The 23,371-nt window shown below is 35.0% G+C and overlaps 1 protein-coding gene across 1 annotated transcript; it reads right to left on the reverse strand.

Moving 5' to 3' along the window:
* Window positions 1-269: 269 nt before the first annotated feature.
* Window positions 270-857, reverse strand: LOC139864304 (uncharacterized). The gene is made up of 2 exons (XM_071852882.1): window positions 828-857; window positions 270-734 (listed from the first exon to the last, which is right to left on the reverse strand). Exons 1-2 carry the CDS (start codon window positions 855-857, stop codon window positions 270-272), a joined length of 495 nt encoding a protein of 164 aa, XP_071708983.1.
* Window positions 858-23,371: the final 22,514 nt, after the last annotated feature.

Genomic DNA, 23,371 nt, shown 5'->3' on the forward strand with positions numbered 1-23,371 from the left:
TTGTAAGGTCCTTCCCAGTTTGGTCCTAACTTCCCAGTGTTTTGGGCCCTGCTCGCTTGATTGTCGCGCCACACAAGATCTCCTACTTTATATGTTCTTGCCCGCACACGCTTATCGTAGTATTTCGCGATGCGCTATTTGTTGGCCGCTTCGCGGATTGCTGCCATTTCTCTGCGCTCTTCTACGTAATCCAAATTGGTGTGTAATCTTTCATAATTTTCTTCTTCGCTGTATGACAACACTCTTTCCGTTGGAACATTTATTTCCGCTCATATTACCACTTCAGAGCCGTATACCAAGCTAAACGGCGTTTCTCCCGTGCTGTTCTTGTGCGTTGTTCTGTGTGCCCACAAGACTTTGGGCAATTCATCCACCCATCCTTTACGCTTCATTCCCAGCCTTTTTTTTGATAGCGTGCACAATATCTCGGTTTTAACCTCACATTGACTGTTAGCCTGAGGGTGCGCAACGGAGGTGAAATTCTGCTTGATGTTCAAGTCTTGACACCAGCTACGGAAGGGGTTGCCTTCGTATTGCCTACCATTGTGGCTGACAATTTCGTTAGTTATCCCAAACCTATATACAATGCTTTCCCAGAAAAAGTCTCTGATCCGCTTACTTGTTATGGTGCGCAGGGGCTTCGTTTCTACCAATTTGGTGAAGAAGTTGATAGCGACCACCAAATACTCTGCATTCCCATCACCTTTTGGGAAAGGTCCCACTATATTAATAGCCTATTTGAAAAACGGATATGGTAACGTGATAGGTATCATAGGGTGCTGAGGCGCCCTGATAACTGGCGCGTGCAATTGACATTCTTGGCATACTCTTATCCTTTCGGCTGTGTCAGCATACATCCTTGGCCAGTAATACCCTAGCCGCTTAATCTTTTCAGTGACTATCCTGAAGCCTGAGTGTAACCCGCATGACCCTTTGTGAATCCCATCAATGATTGTCGCGGCTTCCTTGGGTCACACGCATCGCAGGGTTGCGTCCAGATAGGATTTCCAATACAGGATATCTCCTCGTAGTTCCAAATTGGGCGTTTTCACTCTAATCTTCGTTGCTTCTTTCTCGTTTTTCGGCAGGGATCCGATTCGCAGGAATTCTATAATGTTCGTCATCCAAGTCTATTCTTCCTCTTCGACCGATGCAACTGTCACTTCTAGCTCAGTAGATTTCTTGAAAATCTGTTCTACCAGTATCTTCTTTTCCAAGTGATTGAATGTAAGAGCCGCCAATTTACTGAGTACATCAGCTTGTTTGTTATGACTTCTCAGTATTTGACTGATCCTAAAATTGGTGAATGCGTCTGCCAGGGAGTGAACTAGAGCCAAGTATGACTGCATGGATTTGTCGTTAGCGTCAAACGTAACATTAATCTGATTGGCGGCTAATTATGAGTCCACATAAACTTGTAGATTCTTTACTCCTATTTCCCGGGCTATTCGCATTCCAGCCAATAGCGCTTCATATTCTGCCTCATTGTTCGTTACTTTAAAGTTAAATCGCAGTGCATACTTATGCTCTTCTTGATATGGGCCGGTGAGAATTAACCCTGCTCCAGCGCCTTCAGAGCTTGCTGCAGTGTATAGCTCCCATAATTCGGTGGAGGGCGCGGGGAGTTGTTCAGGATCTCAGATTACCGGCATATCAGTGGCTATCTCGGCCAGATAGTCTACCATTACCTGACCCTTAATAGTATTTCTAGCGCAATACGCAATTTTTTTGCTCGCCTAGCTCTATCGCCCATTTGGTCAGTCTCCCAGATATTTCTGGCATGTATAGTAGCCGTCATATAGGTTGGTCAGTGAGTACCGTGATCGGGTACGCTTGGAAGTACCTGCGCAGGCGACGGGAGGTGATGACAAGCGCGTATACCAGTTTTTCTATGGGGAGGTAATTTAGCTCACTCCCCTATAGTGCTTTGCTAACGAAGTATATGGGCATTTGGGCGTCCCCCCGTTCTGCGACAAGAACGGAACTAACAGCTTCTTTAGACACGGCAAGGTAAAGTATCAAGGTTTCACTCGCGATAGGTGCTGTTAGCATAGGGAGATTTTTGAGGAGCGCCTTCATTTCTTAGAATGCTTTTTATGCCTTTTCAGTCCATTTGAAGTCCGACTTCTTGGCCCAATCTTTCAAGGTATGAAAGAACGGGAGCGATCTCTCTACGGCCTTTGATAGGAATTGCGTTAGCACAGCTAACTTCCCGTTGAGGCTTTGCACTTGCTTTTTTGTTCTAGGAGAGGGCATGTTTTCAATTGCTTCTATTTTCTTTGGGTTCACCTTGATCCCCCGCGGTGTCACTATGTGCGCTAAGAAGTTTCTAAAATAAAGCTACACTTGGCGGGTTTAAGCTTCATATTGATGCTTCTGAGAGTGTTAAATGTTTCGAGAATGTCGGCCAGCAATTGCTTCTCAGTGTTGCTTTTGATGACTAGATCGTCAATGTATGCCTCAAGGTTGCGCCCAATTTGTTTGGTGAACGCAGTATATATGGTGCGCTGATAGGTAGCGCCTGCGTTCTTTAACCCTAAGGGCATCTTTGTGTAACAATATATACCTTGTTACGTGTGAAACGCAGTTTTTCTTGATCTTCTTCAGCCATTTGTATTTGGTGATATCCTTTGTACGCATCCAAGAAACACTTAGCCACCAAGACGGGGTTGGCCACCCACGTCTGGTATCTTACTTTGTGAAGTATGTTAGCTTTAACCAGTTTGTTGACTTCTCTGCGCAACCATTCACTTCTGTCAGGCGCCATTTGCCGCTTCTTCTGCTTGATAGGGGTCAGGTAGGTGCTAGCGCGGATGTGATTTTGTGCTATCTCCTGCGGTACACCGGTCATCTCTGCGTCGCGGAAACAGAACACGTCTGAATTAGAGATGAGGATATTTCTCAGTTTCTCTTTAGTTTTCTGCGCGAGACTCCCCTTATCTTCACTTTTTGTTCTGGGTACGTGGGGTTAACTATGACCTACGATTCATTCATTCACATCTCTTCAGGAGGAACGTCTTTTTTATCAGTGACAGATGCGCATAAGGCATCCAGCGGTGTTGATTCGAGGGTGGCGATTCCTCGTTCTGTTGAAAACCGGACCATCCCATAAATTGTGGACGGTATAGTGCCAAACTTTTGGATAGAGGTTCTTCCCAATGTAGCATTGTACCTAGAGTATGAGTGCACCATGCAAAATTTTACACTCTCGGTGCGCTTTTTTAGCTTGTCTTTGCTGTCTCTTAGCTCCAACATTAGGTCTAAAATTCTGATACGCCATGCTGACTCTCCTGAAAACCCGGACAGGGCCGTGGTTGGAGGTTTGATAGTCTTCCTGATCAGTGTGCGCAACTATCAGAAGCAATGTTCGTACATGATGTCAACACTACTGCCGTTATCCATGTGAAGGCGCTTCACACCAAGACCCGACTCGGGCAGGTATCCATGTACCACAATGGGTGCGCAGGAAATGTTGAATGCTCGGATGGTGGGGAAGGATATCTCCGTTGCCTCCAGACTTTCGTCAGCACCCGATTTGCGCTTAGTTCCTTGTTGTTGTTGGTAGCTGGCCATTGGTGCACTTTATTTTTTCGTAACAGATGCCTAGATAGAAAAAACAAGTGAGTAGTGGAAATACAGAAAAAAGATCAAATCAAAACCTTTTAACTTGTGCGTCCCATGGATGGCGCCAAATGATCAAGCATAGGTCAAATGGGTCGGGTTCGGTCCATGCTTGACATCTTTGAAAGGGGATTTAAGGGTCAATTGAGTTTAACTCTCTGGTCCGGAGTACCGTGAATAACCCCTTACGAGATGAGGATCTCAGAAGGAGTGATTAAACATAGACCCACCATCGATGGGTTGTCTAGTTAGTGATGGCTCGCGCCGGTTTAAAGGATTTATGTTCATAGAACGTTACCTGTAGATCAAGAGTATGTCTAGTGGTGTGCTATATGTCCGGTAGCGCAGGTCGAAAGGCACTATATAATAGCGCAGATAGCTAGTACCTTAATACCAAAAATATTATAGGTGTAAATCTCAATAGGTCATGAATCATGCCTTGTGATTTGAGTCCGTTATTTATAACTATAGTGCCGTTTGTCTATTGGTGCCAAGTGTTCCTTGTTACTTTCTTTTCTATACCGCCTGAATATTTAGAGGAGGGGACTAGGGAACAGTACTTGTTACTTTTATGCTGGCTGTCTGTATCTTCCATCTTTTTGCAGAGATCGTGGTGAGTACAGGACACATTGGCTCCGTTCAGCGCGATCTGGTGTACCCAGTGCTCATTTACTAGTGCAGGTGAGCTTTCGCACCAAAGCCTTACATGCGTGGTGCAAGTGTGATGCGCTACCCGCATTTGGTGATAACCAGACCGTAAGTTAATTTTTGAAAAATAATTCGCGCCTTGGAGTTGGTCAAACAAATCGTCAATCTGAGGTAATGGATAACGATTCTTGATAGTCACTTCGTTCCACTCCCGATAAACGATGCACATCTTCATACTTCCATCTTTCTTCTTTACGAATACGACCCGTGCACCCCATGGCGAAGCACTCGGTTGGATAAAACCCTTTTCAAGCAATTCTTGGGTTTGATTTAGCAACTCTTGCATTTCCGTTGGCGCTAAACGAGACGATGTTTTAGCAATGGGGGTAGCCCCCGGAACCAACTCAATTCGAAATTCAACTTGTCTTTCTGCCGTAACACACGGTAACTTATCTGGAAAAACGTCTTCGACTTCGTTCACCACCAGAATATCACAAATGGATGAACGCTCTTCACGAGTATCAACTACATGTACAAGAAAAGCCATGCCACTGCCACTAAGGAGCTGACGTGCCCGTGTAAGTGCATACTGGCACAAGTCTTCTCTGTCTCTCGCCATGAATAATTAACTCTCCCCCACTTGGGGTTTTTAGCCGAATAAACTTCTCATGGCATGCAATATCGGCTCTATAACGATCGAGCCAATCCATACCAACAATGATATCAAACTCACCCAAAGTCATCGGGATAAGATCTATTTTAAAGGTTTCAGCACCAAACACAACATCACAATCTTTACACACATCAACCCCTAGCACTGTCTTACCATCCGCTATTTCGACTTCTACCGGATGACTTAACTTTGCTAGCGGATTATTAAGCATAGGCACAAACTTTGGAGACACAAACAATAAATTAGCACCACTATCAAATAGTATCCTTTCCGGATTAGAGTTAACCATGAAAGTACCTGAGACGACTTCATTGGATTTCTTCGCTTCATCATTTGTCATCAAATAATTTTGTCCCCTAGCCATACCCGTCGCCTTCTCTAGCTTCTTAACTTGATCCCCACGCAACTCGGGACATTTCGTCCTTCGGTGCGCTTCTTTTTTACAATTAAAACATGTGATTTTATTAAAAGATAGGTTCAGACAATCACGAGCCATATGACCCTTATGCCCACAATTGTAACACGCAAAAGAGAAACCTTCGGAAGCACTTTTCTTCACACTTCCAACACTCTCGGTCACACCCTAGCTCTTTTTGTTGGAATGGCTTGTAGCTTCAAACTTTCTTTTGCTAAACGTGAAGTCACTCTTTTTGGAACAAGCGACTCAAAACCTTTAGCCACATCAAACAACTCATTAAAAGATTTCACCGACCCTCTACTAATCTTCTCTTGAAAGGTTTCATTCAAAGTTCGATAAAAGTTTTCCATCAACATACGGTCATTCCCGATATACTCCAGGCAAAATTGGATCTTTGATAATAAAGTGGACTTGAGAGTGTTCAAATCCATCCCATCCTTAAGCCTCGATAGATCGGTCAAAGTTCGGTACTCCTTGAAGAACTTCGCCTTGAACTCATCCCAAGTCAAACTCATACTTTGCTCCTCACCATAAACTTGAATTTTTGCATTCCACCATAGCTTTGCATCACCCCTCAACATGCTACTTATGTACCTCGTCTTCTTATCGAGTGGTATTCACTAGGGCGTAAGGCCCCCTCCATATCGGAGATCCAACGAGTACTCTTGAGTGGGTCTCTTTCACCATCAAAGGTGGGAGGTTAAGAAATCTTAAAGTTCTTATAGAGGAAGTCCCTACTTCAAAAGTTCTTATAGAAGAAGTCCCTCCTTCCAACATCACCCGAATCAACTTCAACGTTCACACCTTGAGGTTTAGGGAGCCTCTTATCAAACTCCTCTTGGATGATAGCTCCCATTTGCTCTTTTATCATGTCGATCACATGCTCATCAACCGATTATTGAAAAACTTTCTTGACATTCGCAAGAAAATCCGCGTTATGTTTTTCCAAGATGGCCTCCACCTTTGTCGTGAAGTCACCTTCGACACTCAGACTTCCATTATCATGACCATTTCTCATCTTCATGCTATAAAATGGAATGGGTTAAACAACGAAACACATGAAAACAATTCACACACCACACCTCCCCATCTTGCTCAACACTCATCGTACATTACTTGTTTGACATGATTTGAACCTGTAACAATGGTAGCTAGTCATTGTTACGTGAGCACGTCGCATTAACTCGCTAGTACAACGACTATCTTGATCGACGATTGCAAACACAATACAATATAATCATCACATACTTAGTCCTCCTATGCTAAGGCACTAACCAACCCCGGTTCGACCCACATCCTACAAGTCCTGCATAAAATGCATACACAATAAAGTCTAGGTCTAGGTACCTATCTCAAGTTTCCTAAATCCCGAACATGCTCTGATACCACTTGAAACAACCCAACCCATCTTTAACCCGCCAATTTTTTTTTAAAAAAAACATTAGTTACATTGTACAACATTCAAATACGTTACCCGAATAATAAAAAACCACCATATCATAAAATGTTTTGTACAACGCTTCGAATATTAACGTTTAGTACAATTCAAATTGTAATAACGACCCATAAGTTTAATTTCTAAACAAAACACGAGCATGGCGTTTGGGGTTAAACTACCCATCTAGGTCGCATCCAAAAATACCCTCCATTAGCCCACTAGATGGAGGTCGCTAATCCAAATGTATCCCCTTGCCTTTGTCCACACCGGAACCTTAAAGAGTAAACAACGAGAGGGTAAGCAAAAGTCTTAGCGAATGCAACAATTATACATATACATATATAATCTACTTACTTGCAATCACCTATATAATTACCGCATACATGCTTGCAATCTGATTAGCATACCATCTCAAAGTATATAGCTAATAATCTCCAATACCGTAAACTAGCATAACCAATAGCATATAGTCGATATAATATAATATACTAAACTACAACACATAGGGAATGGTGCTTGCGAAAGACCATCGGTGTTCACAATATCCGTTAGTGTACTTAACACGTCGTATCGCTAACACCCCGGGTGGTGTCTTAACACGCCGACACTTCACCCATCATACTTCCCGGAGTGGTGTCTTAAAGGGTCAACACTTCACTCGTCACGTGAGAGGTGGTGTTGTAACACGTTGACACTTCACATCTCACGCTACATAAGTAAACACATCATATACGTACACGTATAATTGATATACAATTTTGCTAGCTTCAATGTAAAGTACCTATTACATTAAATACGCAATTAACACATAAATAAGTCGGACTACATACCAACTCACAACCCTAGTGCATTAATGACTAAAGGTGCAATTATGACCCATTAACATTAATGACACCCACCCTAGGTCAAGACCACTTTAAATCACTAATGGCTAGTGATTAAAGTCTAACTACACCAACTAACACAATTTTGAGCAATCAATATCTCACTATGCTAGTTTGGGTCACAATACACCCCCTTGACCCATTTGACCCATTTCAAAGGCTTATACATGTATTTGGGTCACCCTTAACCTAATACACCCATTTCACTAACAACTATGTGAGTTAGGGTACTAATCAACACTCAAATGTTACAACTTCAATTTATAACCTAAAACCCTAGATTATATCTCTATAGGTTTAGTTACTTGTATCATACCCAAAATCACCCATTTTTCATGAAGATGAAGCTTACACCCAACTCATAACAAATCACTAACTCTAAACCAAATTAACCACTAAGTTTTGGAATTAGATCTTTCCACAACACCAAAAGAGGACTAGTAGGTGGATCCAACAAGAACACAACTCAAAATGATGGAAACTAGCTTCTTCTTCTCTAAACCCCAACTTTCTCACTCTAGGGTTTCAAGCGCTCTCTCTCTCTAAATTGAAATGTTTAAGTAGATAAGAATGAGCTCTAAGGGAGCTTTGAGGTCAGTTTAGTGCTCATAGATCCGACCTTAGGGTGAAAAGACAATAACACCCCTCAAATGCCCTTAAAAAACTAGTTAAAAAGGAATTTCTGGAGCAACCTCACGACCGTAATTGGTCATATCACGATCGCGATTCACAGAGGCCAAAAATAGCCGTTCGGGTTGTTGCATCTCGCGACCGTAATGATTTAAATTGCGACCGCGACCTTCTTTTCTTATGATCGCGAAGACCGAATTGCGACCGCGAAAATGGTCTTCATCGATACTGTTTTTCTGTTTACAAATCGTGAGCGCTATCCCAATAAATGCGAGCGCAATTTTTGTGTTTTTAGCCAAAATTGCTTTTTAATACACTTAGGGTTAAGCGCGGTTAATTCTATACTTATATAGGATAAAACTCGTACCTTGGGACTTCATAATATGTCCAAATCAACGTGTTTAAGGAAAATGGGGTGTTACAAGTTACGAAGCATATTTATGTACAAGTGCTTCCCAAATGCATACAAAGGTTATCATTAAATATCAATGGCAGCAAAAGATGAATATAAAACAGCCTTCCATACAAACGCATGTATATTTTGCTATATACTACTAGAAAATTTGAATTTAGCTACATATTTTCGACATCCAATATTTTCGTCCTAAATTACTGACGGTTTTACGACGACTTTCCAACAAACATACAAATTATTAACTTGGCACAAACTTGCCACCGTTTAGCTTCGAATTAGCTACACCAACGCATCCGTTGATAATATGTCCCTAAATTTACTCTTCGTATGACAGTTTAGTGACGGATTAGCTACAACAATACACCTCTCAGTAATCCATCCCTAAATGTAATGTTTCTCAACGAACGAATATAAAAAAAAAATTAAAATGATAAATAAATATAAATGTTTTATTGCCTTCCTAATTCGTCGAAAAATAGAGACATATTTTCGATGAACTTTTTAGATCATTTGATAATATATGTACATTCAATATAAGAGCGTCGTAAATCCGTCGTTCACTACAAGAAAACTGCGTTCTTAGAACCCCTCGTCGGGACCCCTGCGAAAAAGCGTCCTAAGTGACTTAAAATTGAGACGGGGTAATTCTTGGGGTCCTATAATATCCTAAGCTAATAAAGTGGGGTCCTAAGAATAGGACACATAATCTTTGGGTCATATTATTGATACGCTTATAAATCTGTCCTAAAAAGATGTTTGATATGACACACAATTTTGGGGTCCTATTATTTTTTAGGACACCTAATTTTTGGGTCATATTATTGATACGCTTATAAATTTTTGTCCTAAAAAGATGTTTGATATGACACACAATTTTGGGGTCCTATTATTTTTTGGAACACCTAATTTTTGGGTCATATTGTTGATACGCTTATAAATCTTTGTCCTAAAAAGAAGTTTACACCTAATTTTTGGGTCATATTGTTGATACGCTTATAAATCTTTGTCCTAAAAAGATGTTTAATATGACACACAATTTTGGGGTCCTATTATTTTTTAGGACACTTATAATAAGGTCACAAAAATAGGATGTTTTTATAATAAGGTCACAACAATAGGACGCTTGGGTATTTGAGGTCGTAACTCTTAGGACCCTTAAATTCGTAGTTGCATAAAAATGTACTTAATAGGACACTATCTTGTTGGTGTCTCATAATGATCAACCAACAAAATAATACGTGAAGCGCCCCGTCCTAATCCATCTGAACGAAGTCCATATCGATTACAAACGATTCACAATAGTTGATTACATCGCGAGGTATTTGACCTCTATATGATACATTTTTCAAAAATTTCATTCGTTTTTAAAAGACAAACTTTCTTTACATCGAAAATTGACAGGCATGCATACCATCTCATAATATTCAACTATAAATGACCTAATCTGTCGTTTACTTAATAATAATCTTTATTGAACTCAACGACTTGAATGCAACGTCTTTTGAAATATGCAATGAATGACTCCAAGTAATATCTCTAAATTGAATAAATGCACAGCGGAAGGTTTCTTTAACACCTGAGAATAAACATGCTTTAAAGTGTCAACCAAAAGGTTGGTGAGTTCATTAGTTTATCATAAATGATCATTTTCATCATTTTAATAGACCACAAGATTTTCATTTCTCATAAATACACATCTCGTATCAGGCATTTCGCAAACTGCATAGAGATAAAAATTATTCATATAGATTGAACACCTGGTAACCAACCTTAACAAGATTCATATAGAATATCCCCCAGTATACAGCGCGCAGCTAATGTACTAAATAATACCTCGAAGTACTAAAGCATCCATACCCTGGATGGGGCTCGTTGGGCCCGATAGATCTACCTTTAGGATTCGCATCAATTAGGGGCCATTTCCCTAATTCTTAGGTTACCAGACTTGAAGGGGCGATATTCGGTTTAATAATCCAACCATATAATGTAGTTTTGATTACTTGTGTCTATTTCGTCAAACATTTATAAAAATTACGCATGAATTCTGTGAAGACCCGTCCTAATCCATCTGGACGGAGTCCATATCGATTATAAACGATTCCCAACAGTTGATTACATCGCAAGGTACTTGACCTCTATATGATACATTTTACAAACATTGCATTCGTTTTTAAAAGACAAACTTTTATTTACATCGACAGTTGGCAGACATGCATACCATTTCATAATATATCCAAATATAATTGAATTAATAATAATCATGATGAACTCAACGACTCGAATGCAACATCTTTTGAAATATATTATGAATGACTCCAAGTAATATCTCTAATATGAGCAAATTCACAGCGGAAGATTTCTTTCGTACCTGAAAATAAACATGATTTAAAGTGTCAACCAAAAGGTTGGTGAGTTCATTAGTTTAACATAAATAATCATTTCATAATTTTAATAGACCACAAGATTTCATATTTCCATTTCTCATAAACATACGTCCCATGCATAGAGACAAAATATCATTCATATGGATTGAACACCTGGTAACCGACATTCACAATATGCATATAAGAATATCCCCATCATTCCGGGATCCTCCTTCGGACATGATATAAATTTTGAAGTACTAAAGCATCCGGTACTTTGGATGGGGCTTGTTGGGCCCGATAGATCTATCTTTAGAGTTCGCGTCAATTAGGGTGTCTGTTCCCTAATTCTTAGATTACCAGACTGAATAGGGGCATATTCGGTTTAATAATCCAACCATAAAATGTAGTTTCGATTACTTGTGTCTATTTCGTAAAACAGTTCTAAAAGCAGCGCATGTATTCTTAGTCCCAAAAATATATATTGCGAAAGCATTTAAAAAGGGATTAATGAAACTCACGCATATAAATATTGTAAAACAGTTAATAAAGCATTTGCATGTATTCTCAGCCCAAAAACATAAAGAGTAAAAAAAAAGGGCAAATAAAACTCACAGTACTGTATTTTGTAGTAAAAATACATATGACGACATTGAACAACTGAACAATGCAGGGTTGGCCTCGGATTCACGAACCTATATCATTTGTATATATATTAATGTATAATCGTATTCGAACAAGTTTATATATTATAACTTGAATTATATATTATACTTATTTAGTTTGTGTATTTAATTATAATGTTTAATATCTATATATTTTGTTATATTAATATATCTCTATATATATATATGGTTAATATTATATGAAAATATTCTTAATTCGTTATATATAAGCATTTATATAAATAATGTTATTATATTTGATATGTGATATATAAACTATTAATATGATTATAATATATGTATTAAGTATAGTTTAGGTACAAAATATTTATTTGTAACGAAAATGATAGTTTTGCTAATAATGATTTACTAATAATAATGACTTTCTTAATATTGATAATACTAATATTAATAACGATATGGTTAAAATTGATACTTATGTTAATAATATTAATAATAATAAAACTAACAATTACGAAAATGCTATTTATACTAATATTAGTGAGAGTAATAATAACTTGTATTGTTTTATAATAACAATAATAATAATCCTAAACATATTTATAATAATAATAATAATAATAATAATAATAATAATAATAGTACAAAAAAATGGTACAATTACTAATATTTACAAAAAATATAATAAGTTGCATTATTTTGTCATTAATTATAATGTTTGAATGATAATTTTATTATGTTCCTAATAATAATAATAATAATAATAATAATAATAATAATAATAATAATAATAATAATAATAATAATAATAATAATAATAATAATAATAATAATAATAATAATAATAATAATAATAATAATAATAATCCTAATACTTAGTAATAATAATATTAAGTAATTATAATAACTTTAGTAATAATAACAATAACAATTATAACAATAATAATTAGTACTAACAATAACAAATCAACAACAACAGTAATAATAATAATAATAATAATAATAATAATAATAATAATAATAATAATAATAATAATAATAATAATAATAATAATAATAATAATAATAATAATAATAATAATAATAATAATAATAATAATGGAAATAAAATAAGAGATTATACCCTTTGTAAAAGCTTTTATAAAAAAATTGCCCAAGACCGGGCTCGAACCCGAGACCTCTCGCCTGCACACTAACACTCTTAACCATGTATCCGTTTCCGTTTTTCTGAGATTAAAAGCATCCCATTTATTTTTAACCTGTATTACTTACTTCCTTTCCTTCTTTCTTCTTCACAGCTCAACTAATCGAACAGGGAAAATCCCAATATCAAATCATTGTTTGATTTATCATTAAAACCTAATTACTAATAATCCGTAATTGTAATTAACGGACTCATAACAAAAAAAAAATAACTCAGAACAGCTGAAGCTGTTATCGAAGGAGAAAAAAAAAATATTAACTCAATGTTTGATTTCGAATTCAAGGAGGTTTCACATTATATTTATAACATGAAATGGTTTGTAAATCATCCATAAAAACTTCTGAAATCATTAATTTAACTCAGATTGAAACAGGAAACTCTAATTTTGCTGATGAACAATGTGATGACCCGGAAATTTTCGATCAAATTTAAACTTTAATCTTTATATATATCCGACACGATAAGCAAAATCTGTAATGTTGAGTCCCAAAAGTTTTGAAACTATATTCATTTAATCAAATACCTTTGACCATGCCTAACGATTCACGAACAATTATGTGTAAATAAATATATATGCATATACATGTGTGCTTATTAAATTGAGATATATTAATAAAACATTGAACGGATTAGTTAATATGAATATAAGCTATGAGATCTATTTTTTTTTTTTTGAACTTGGAAATGCTATCAAGGTATTGAATGAATAATATGTTACATAAACATATTTGTTCGGTGTAAGTTTATTGACGAGATTAAAAGATAATATCAAATGATTGAATTATCGGATACATTGAACTATGATTATGAGTCTCTGTTATGAGGTCCACTTTGAATTAGGAAACCCTTACTTTTTTAACGGTATTCGGAATAAATGGTAAAGTGATTTACAAGTAAGAACAAAGTATCACTTATTGGGAGTTAGACAAAAGTTAGTGGAGAATCGAATTTCATAATACTCGATTTATCATATAGAAGGAATAATTGGGATAAGATTCGTTGACTAGATAAACCCATTTGATATGTTATATTAAGATATATTATTTAGAAAGTTAAGGAAATTAAACTAAACATTTACGCATAAAAGAATGAAATTAAATTAAGTTTTAAAGCATAAACGTTATAGGATTTTTCGATTTTGTGAAGGATCTTAAATTATATAATTAGTTTTGAAAGGATAACTAGTATGTTATTAGATAAATATTTCAAAAATATGTATAAGATTATAAATTTTAATTTAAATTAGTCATGAAACGTTTTGATTTTAAACTAATATTAATAATTAGTCTTTGATAAATAACAAGTTTATGAATTATAAAAGTAAATGACCAAAACACTCAAAAGATTAAGTTACACTTTGAGTGGGTTAGTTTTTATTTAATTTAAGTCTAGTTATTAATAATGGTACGTGTCACAAAATGTTTAATTTAAAATAAAATATTTTGACAAACAAAGAGACTTTAATTTATAGAAGGAAATGACCACCATAATCAATTTTATAAGTTATATTTTTATAAAGGTAATTTATTGTTGAGTAAGTCTAATTTTTGTAAAAGGTACACGTCACGTAACGTAAAAGGCTAGTTTTCTAAACGTACGAAAGTGCGCCCGAAAAACCGAAAGTGGTACATGAGTTGTGAGACCACGACCGTGTCATTTTTGTAAAAATTATATTTTTACCATGAGCGTAAATATAATATAATATTTAAATAATTACATAAATTAAAATATTATAAAAACTAATCACATTACTAGACTATATTGACTACGTATCTTTTTGTTACACTCATTTCACTTCTTTTTCCATATGGTGGAAGACTTACTTGAGCACATCACTGTCTTACTTTTCCTTTTCAATCTTTCTTCCACGTTTTTTTTTTTTTTTTTGTTTATCTTATAAGATGTAAATGTTTCAACGCAAATCACGGAAGTATGAGCTGTAAAGAGTTAGTACTTCTATAAATTCATTTGCATCTGATTCAGTTTGCATACAAATTCAACTATCTCGATATCTCTAATATATCTCTCAATATGTATACATATTTATATTATTATTATTATTATTATTATTATTATTATTAATTATATATTATTAGTAGTAGTATTATTATTATTTATACATAAAATATTACGACGAGGTCATGAGCAAATTATTTCAAGACGGGTTTTATGAGTAGGATAGGGCTAAGGAAATTTTGGGTTATAGCTATGGAGATGATGGGTATGGTTCATGGGTATGCTTATGAGGTCAATTTAGTGGTTAGCATCTCCGTTGCGTTTACGTACCGTTCCTGCAATATTGAATCTCAATATTGATACGTGAGTACTCATAATTTTATTTTTATATACCTATAGTGTATCCCTGACTAGTGCTCGAGAAAATAAGATTATGCATGCTTGTACATTTGATATTGCCCTTAGATAGGTTATGTTGAATCTTAAAGGTTGTTATACTAGGGATGAATTAAGGTATAAGATATGCATGTCATTGGAAAGCTAGCGAAAAATTAAGAACTTTTCATTTAGATATCGAATGGATTCGATGAACGGTTAGAAAGTTATGAATTAAACAATTAATTTCGTAATTAAGATTGCTAATGATAATTAGTGAACTAATTTTCTGGGTAATAAAAAGTGGTTATTTGGATTCTACTCGTCGAGTAGATGAATTTTCATATAAAGCACGTCTCGTTTCGTTGAACGGTTGTCAAGTTATGGATAAAAGAAGTTTTGTAAATTTTGATGAAACGTCGATACGGGAACTGAAATTCTCGTTGATCTGCGTTGTTTCAGATTAAAACAAAAATACCACTAAATTCTTTGCTGTAAGGTCTAGCAAACGACTCTGGCCGTTTGTCAATTTGAGTCTCGACGATTTTTCTAAAAATCGTCAAAGTTGACTGTTTGGTCACATTTTAAAATTCTGAAAAGAACTGAAACTTTTTATTAAAAATGTCAGTTTTGTATCAGTTGTCATGGTCGGCCTGATGTGTGTTTACTTTTGCTAAAAATCATGTTATATCTTTGTGGTAACTAGAATTTGCAGGCTTTGACCGTTTGTCAATCCGAGTTTCGAGGAATTTTCTAAAAATCTCCAAAGTAGGCTACTCGGTCACTTTTGTAAATTTATTAAAGCTGAAAAATTAACTTTGAAACGCCGAAACCGCGTTGGCAACTACGAGTTGTCTAGGTTTAGTTTACTTCTGTAAAATTTATGCTTAATCTTTTTGGTAATGTGTAACTTTTATCTTTGGCCGTTTATCAATCAGAGCTCCGATAATTTTTCTAAAGGCCGTTTAGTCATGTTTGACCGAAAAATCATTTTTGCATAAGTTATTGTACTTGTGCATGCGACCTCGTTTTTACTTTAACCTTTGACTTTTGACCTAACTGAGCATGGGTAATATAACATGTTACTATACTGTTGAGTCAGACTCGAGCATTAGGATTGTGGTACACTATGACTTGGCCTAAATTGTTAGACAAATATTAACCGTCATATAAATATATATAATTAATATAGGTTCGTGAATCCGAGGCCAACCCTACACTTGTTCAATGATGTTATATGTATTTTTACTACAAAATACAGTATGTGAGTTTCATTTGCCCTTTTTCTCTCTTTACATTTTTGGGCTGAGAATACATGCAAATGCTTTATTAACTGTTTTACCATATTTACATGCGTGAGTTTCATTATTCCCTTTTTAAATGCTTTTGCAATATATATTTTTGGGACTGAGAATACATGCGCAATTTTTATAAATGTTTTACGAAATAGACACAAGTAATTGAAACTACATTATATGGTTGAATTATTGAAATCGAATATGCCCCTTTTTATTAAGTCTGGTAATCTAAGAATTAGGGAACAGACACCCTAATTGACGCGAATCCTAAAGATAGATCTATTGGGCCTAACAAACCCCATCCAAAGTACCGGATGCTTTAGTACTTCGAAATTTATATCATGTCCGAAGGAGGATCCCGGAATGATAGGGGATATTCTTATATGCATATTGTTAATGTCGGTTATCAGGTGTTCACCATATGAATGATTATTTTTGTCTCTATGCATGGGACGTATATTTATGAGAACTGGAAATGAAATTCTTGTGGTCTATTAAAATGATGGAAATAAATGATTATGATAAACTAATGAACTCACCAACCTTTTGATTGACACTTTAAAGCATGTTTATTCTCAGGTGTTAAAGAAATCTTCCGCTGTGCAATTGCTCATTTTAAAGATATTACTTGGAGTCTTTCATAGCATATTTCGAAGAACGTTGCATTCGAGTCATTGAGTTCATCAAAGATTATTATTAAATCAATTTATAGTTGGATAGTGGATATTATGAAATGGTATGCATGCCTGTCAATTTTCGATGTAAAGAAAGATTGTCTTTTAAAAACGAATGCAATGTTTGTAAAATGTATCATATAGAGGTCAAATACCTCGCAATGTAATCAACTATTGTGAATCGTTTATAATGTATATGAACGGGTCCTTTCAGTTGGTATCAGAGCGGTGGTCCTAGCGAACCAGGTCTGCATTAATGTGTCTAACAGATAAGTCGATAGGATGCATTAGTGAGTCTGGAGTTCGACCGTGTCTGCACGTCAATAGTTTTGCTTATCATTTTGTGTCAAAAATTAACTACTTATCATCCTCAGGAAATTACCTGCTTATCATTTTTAGTCTAAGACACGTCTTGCTGCATTGATTGCATGAATAGTGTATAGACAAAAAAATTCATATCTTAGCGTATCTGCTAAATCATATCTTATCGTATCTATTACTGTAAACGTTGCCTGATATATCCCGTAAATTCCTCCGTAATTTACGAAATCTTTTGTTCTATATATATGGATATTCTATGTAATTAGAATACCCTCCGATAACCGAAAATCATTTCATATCGAAAAAAAAAAATCCTTATTCAATCGTACGAAATGGAATTCATCATTAATTCAAGTTCCTGGGATTTCGAAATGGAATCCCACTCCAGCTCCGAAAGCAGTGTGACCGGAATAGATCAACCAATCAGTCATCACCTATTCTGGATGAATTGGGGATGGGTTCGTAGCCTCCTCAATTATTGGAGACAAGAAGAAGGTGATACTTTCCATCCACCCCATTGCCCTCTTGGCGATGAACCTGAAGCACTTACCGGCGAACCTGTTCGAGAAACTATTTTCTCTCTCATTTCCAGAGTATCTCGTCACGATTATATACTACACCAAATTCTAGATTATATCTATCCGCTCGTCCGAACTGCTGACCATCCCGGTGTGATAGAAGAAGTCAACGAGCTTCGTGCTCGGGTGGTGGCTTTGGAGAATACGGTGCGAAGATTACAAACACCATCAGCAGCACCAGCCGCATAACCAGTACCGCCAGTAACATCCACATCGCAAGCCTCAGTACTAAAAGCACCAGCAGCATCACCGGCATCAACAGCAACCACCATTACTAACATCAACAGAATCATTACCACCGCCAACAATCACATCTGCACCACACACCTCATTATTCCAACCTGTATATCGGATATCAACGTTACATGCACCAAAGATACCAAGGAGTACCAACAACAACAAACGATGAAGTATTGATTCATAACTTCATCGGAGAAACATCCTGCGGTGATTATGTAATCTCTAAAATCTTAAGAGATTATTTATCTCAACCTTAACCATAAACCAGTTGAGTGAACAGAGATGATAGAGGAAAGAATCGAAACCCTGACAAGAATGGTGCGCGGTTTACAAGCTAGACTTGTTTTACCAATAGCATCAGCAGTACCCTTAGCTTCACCAACCCAGTCAGTGATGTCAATATCGTTAGGATCGTCAGCATCTCTAACATCACAAGCTCCGCCAGTTCAAGAAATCACTGTGGAAATCATTACGAATCAACAACGAGTATATTGTATCAACGAGCTATGAAGTATTAACTCATTCTTTCCGAAGGATTTATATATATTCAATGTATATGAAATCTGAAACCATAATACATCTTTCTGTACTAAGCTATTATGTATGGAACTTAACTATCCGGTTAATTCATATTACTAATATGCTATGATGCACATCCTTCGTTAACAACTTAACCATCGTTAATTACAATCTCCGTTTCAAATCAATGAATTCAACTTCATAATAAACCAAGTGTATCATTCAATAACATGTTTGATTCTACAATTTCATCATCGATGTACTCGAAACTTACTGGAAGACAACATTCGTATCTTACGAAGTTAGCAAGAGTTCTATGAGCATCAGCATGATTCACTAAGGAAATACATATAAATATTGAAGTATTGATTTCATTAGTGAAATACTCCGCAAAGATTATGTAATCTCTAATGTTGTAGAGAAAATTCATTTTTAATTCAAGCTGAAAATTAAATGAGCTTAGTATGATATTAACTCATTGAATCTGTTTTACATTTGAAGAAAATATACCCACATATATTTTCATAAAGATTGTAATAAAAAAAAAATTCTTGTTCAAAATATTATTTGTGAAATTTTTTTTAACGGGTAGGTAATACCCGAGAGATATATAAAATCACAATTAATATGTTACGTTCTTCAATTCTGATTCGACAATCATCAACTATACCAATATACATTCTTCTATAGAAATCAAAACAATCATATTCATTCGAATCTAATTACATATTCTGATTTTGGGAATTTCAGAATTCAACTCGAGATACAACCGAAATCATCACTCTTACATCCTTATATTTTTTTTCTTTCCAAAACTATACTTTGACTTCAAAACTGTGATAGAACATCACTTTTAATCATAACACTCAGAGGAATATGAAAATCATTCGAGATTCAGGAAGATTTCACCATCTGGATACTGACTATGACAATCTGCATTTAAAACCCTTCTAAATTCCGGAAGACATTTCAAATAATGAACAATCGAGATGATGATCCAACCACACGTTACCCGAAGTTTTGTACCTGAAAAACTCTCGAAACCAAAGTTATAATCTAACATGTACCTGCGTCGAATTCTTTATCATTTATTAGCAAAAACAACATTTCGATTTCTTTTCAAAGTAGCCAATTTTGTCACAGCTCCAGCAAGTCAACTTCGATTTTTCAGTCGGACCAGTCTTATTATAACCCCGATAGATACGTTGCCCTTTCGTCATCATTACTGGGGAACCTTTCATATTTCACCATATTACCACCAGCGTTTAATCATCTAAAACACGATTCTTCTGAACCCACCTCGGATTGATAACTAGAGATTCGGATATTATAGCATTAAATGCAGAGGAAACATAAAAATGGTAGATGGTTTAAACGGTCAAAAGTTTGATGATAAAAGATAGTGAGTTGGTGAAGCTCAGAAAAAGAAAGGATTTGGTACTGAAAAACGGATTGAGCAAAGTATGAAGGAAGCCGTGGACAAATCACAGAGACTGAATCTGCCTTCAAAGGATCCAAATGATTCAGTGCCTGCTGAACTCGTTAGCAAACACCTTACTTCTTATTCTAAACCTTCACAGACAGATATTCTTCATCATCATCTTATCTTAAATATTAAAAGATACCTTTGTATCTTCCACTATATATACTCTCCATATTTCTGGAGATATTATCACAACTATTTTTATCTGAGATCATTTATCTCTCCGTAATATCTGCAACATAAAAGAAACTGTGTTAGTTTTTAAATTCTGAAAAATTCAAATATGAATGTTTTGAAGTAGTGTTGGGAACTGATGCATGGGTTAGTATAATATAATGACACTTGATCAACGTCATTATATTACAGTAATTCATGTTGAGTTTCTAATGGGATGTGATGATTCACAAAACATACCGTCATCATGTGTCATTTACACGACTCTGACATTCTATCTAATCTCTAAACATATCAAGAAAATATTTCTTGATGATTCGGTCTTTTTCAGGGTATTCTGGTAATTTGACAAATCAAGATAGTGCCCTTTCAAATTCCTTCTTAGAACAATTACTATGTTTATTCTAAAATCCATACCAACGAATTCTGGACCATTACAAGAGTTATATAAACGTAAGAAGAAGAAACGAAAGGACAAAGCTCCGACATAGAAATTGGGGTATAAACCGCAGCAAATAGAAGGGAACATTAATTATGGATGACAATGATTATAGAAGACAGAAACAAGGACATCGAAGTATAAGGGAAGATATAAAACCCAATAACCACCCGCAAATTATAAACCGTAGATGTCAATGCATATAGCAATATAAAGACACGGGAGGACTAGAAAAACTATAAACCCAAGAATATAGTAGAAGTAAATAGATTCTTCCGGTGGCAGATTAAAAAGAAGAATGACAGATATGAAAGTTAAGAGGATATCAAGGATCAGGATGGGATGGAGCATATTAATGAATACTTTAAAGTATGAATTGAGGAAGAAAGAATAGAAGGTGTGAGTTGTAAGGAAACGAAGGGGGTGGATTTATAGACAGAGCAATCAAAGCAGATTATCGCGTATAACCAAAGAGGATTCTAATCTCCTTAATTACCGACGAATCAAATCTTATTATGGAGATCTTCTTCTAAATTCCTTAAATTTCGGAAATCAATCTTGACTACGCCACCTGTTAGGTCAAACCTGCATTTATTCATTTTCACTCTTAGGTGATAGCTTCATTCGTGCTCTTCACAAAAACAAATCGTTTTATCTATATCACTCAATTATGATAAAACTCTATTATCGATTCATATTCGTCATGAAAACATTTTATTAGTTAGCCATGACGACCTCGATCAAATTTCGGGACGAAATTTCTTTTAACGGGTAGGTAATGTGATGACCCGGAAATTTTCGATCAAATTTAAACTTTAATCTTTATATATATCCGACACGATAAGCAAAATCTGTAATGTTGAGTCCCAAAAGTTTTGAAACTATATTCATTTAATAAAATACCTTTGACCATGCCTAACGATTCACGAACAATTATGTGTAAATAAATATATATGCATATACATGTGTGCTTATTAAATTGAGATATATTAATAAAACATTGAACGGATTAGTTAATATGAATATAAGCTATGAGATCTATTTTTTTTTTTTTTTTGAACTTGGAAATGCTATCAAGGTATTGAATGAATAATATGTTACATAAACATATTTGTTCGGTGTAAGTTTATCGACGAGATTAAAAGATAATATCAAATGATTGAATTATCGGATACATTGAACTATGATTATGAGTCTCTGTTATGAGGTCCACTTTGAATTAGGAAACCCTTACTTTTTTAACGGTATTCGGAATAAATGGTAAAGTGATTTACAAGTAAGAACAAAGTATCACTTATTGGGAGTTAGACAAAAGTTAGTGGAGAATCGAATTTCATAATACTCGATTTATCATATAGAAGGAATAATTGGGATAAGATTCGTTGACTAGATAAACCCATTTGATATGTTATATTAAGATATATTATTTAGAAAGTTAAGGAAATTAAACTAAACATTTACGCATAAAAGAATGAAATTAAATTAAGTTTTAAAGCATAAACGTTATAGGATTTTTCGATTTTGTGAAGGATCTTAAATTATATAATTAGTTTTGAAAGGATAACTAGTATGTTATTAGATAAATATTTCAAAAATATGTATAAGATTATAAATTTTAATTTAAATTAGTCATGAAACGTTTTGATTTTAAACTAATATTAATAATTAGGCTTTGATAAATAACAAGTTTATGAATTATAAAAGTAAATGACCAAAACACTCAAAAGATTAAGTTACACTTTGAGTGGGTTAGTTTTTATTTAATTTAAGTCTAGTTATTAATAATGGTACGTGTCACAAAATGTTTAATTTAAAATAAAATATTTTGACAAACAAAGAGACTTTAATTTATAGAAGGAAATGACCACCACAATCAATTTTATAAGTTATATTTTTATAAAGGTAATTTATTGTTGAGTAAGTCTAATTTTTGTAAAAGGTACACGTCACGTAACGTAAAAGGCTAGTTTTCTAAACGTACGAAAGTGCGCCCGAAAAACCGAAAGTGGTACATGAGTTGTGAGACCACGACCGTGTCATTTTTGTAAAAATTATATTTTTACCATGAGCGTAAATATAATATAATATTTAAATAATTACATAAATTAAAATATTATAAAAACTAATCACATTACTAGACTATATTGACTACGTATCTTTTTGTTACACTCATTTCACTTCTTTTTCCATATGGTGGAAGACTTACTTGAGCACATCACTGTCTTACTTTTCCTTTTCAATCTTTCTTCCACGTTTTTTTTTTTCTTTATCTTATAAGATGTAAATGTTTCAACGCAAATCACGGAAGTATGAGCTGTAAAGAGTTAGTACTTCTATAAATTCATTTGCATCTGATTCAGTTTGCATACAAATTCAACTATCTCGATATCTCTA

The sequence above is a fragment of the Rutidosis leptorrhynchoides genome, chromosome 8 (genome assembly GCF_046630445.1).
Source record: "Rutidosis leptorrhynchoides isolate AG116_Rl617_1_P2 chromosome 8, CSIRO_AGI_Rlap_v1, whole genome shotgun sequence".
In the NCBI taxonomy this organism is placed as follows: domain Eukaryota; kingdom Viridiplantae; phylum Streptophyta; class Magnoliopsida; order Asterales; family Asteraceae; genus Rutidosis; species Rutidosis leptorrhynchoides.

Excerpts from the sequence above, each read along its gene's own strand:
- LOC139864304 (XM_071852882.1), bottom strand. The coding sequence starts at position 857 with ATGTATGCTGACACAGCCGAAAGGATAAGA. Across the intron at positions 735-827 it reads ACACAGCCGAAAGGATAAGA|GCTATTAATATAGTGGGACC; the intron begins GTATGCCAAGAA and ends TTTTTCAAATAG.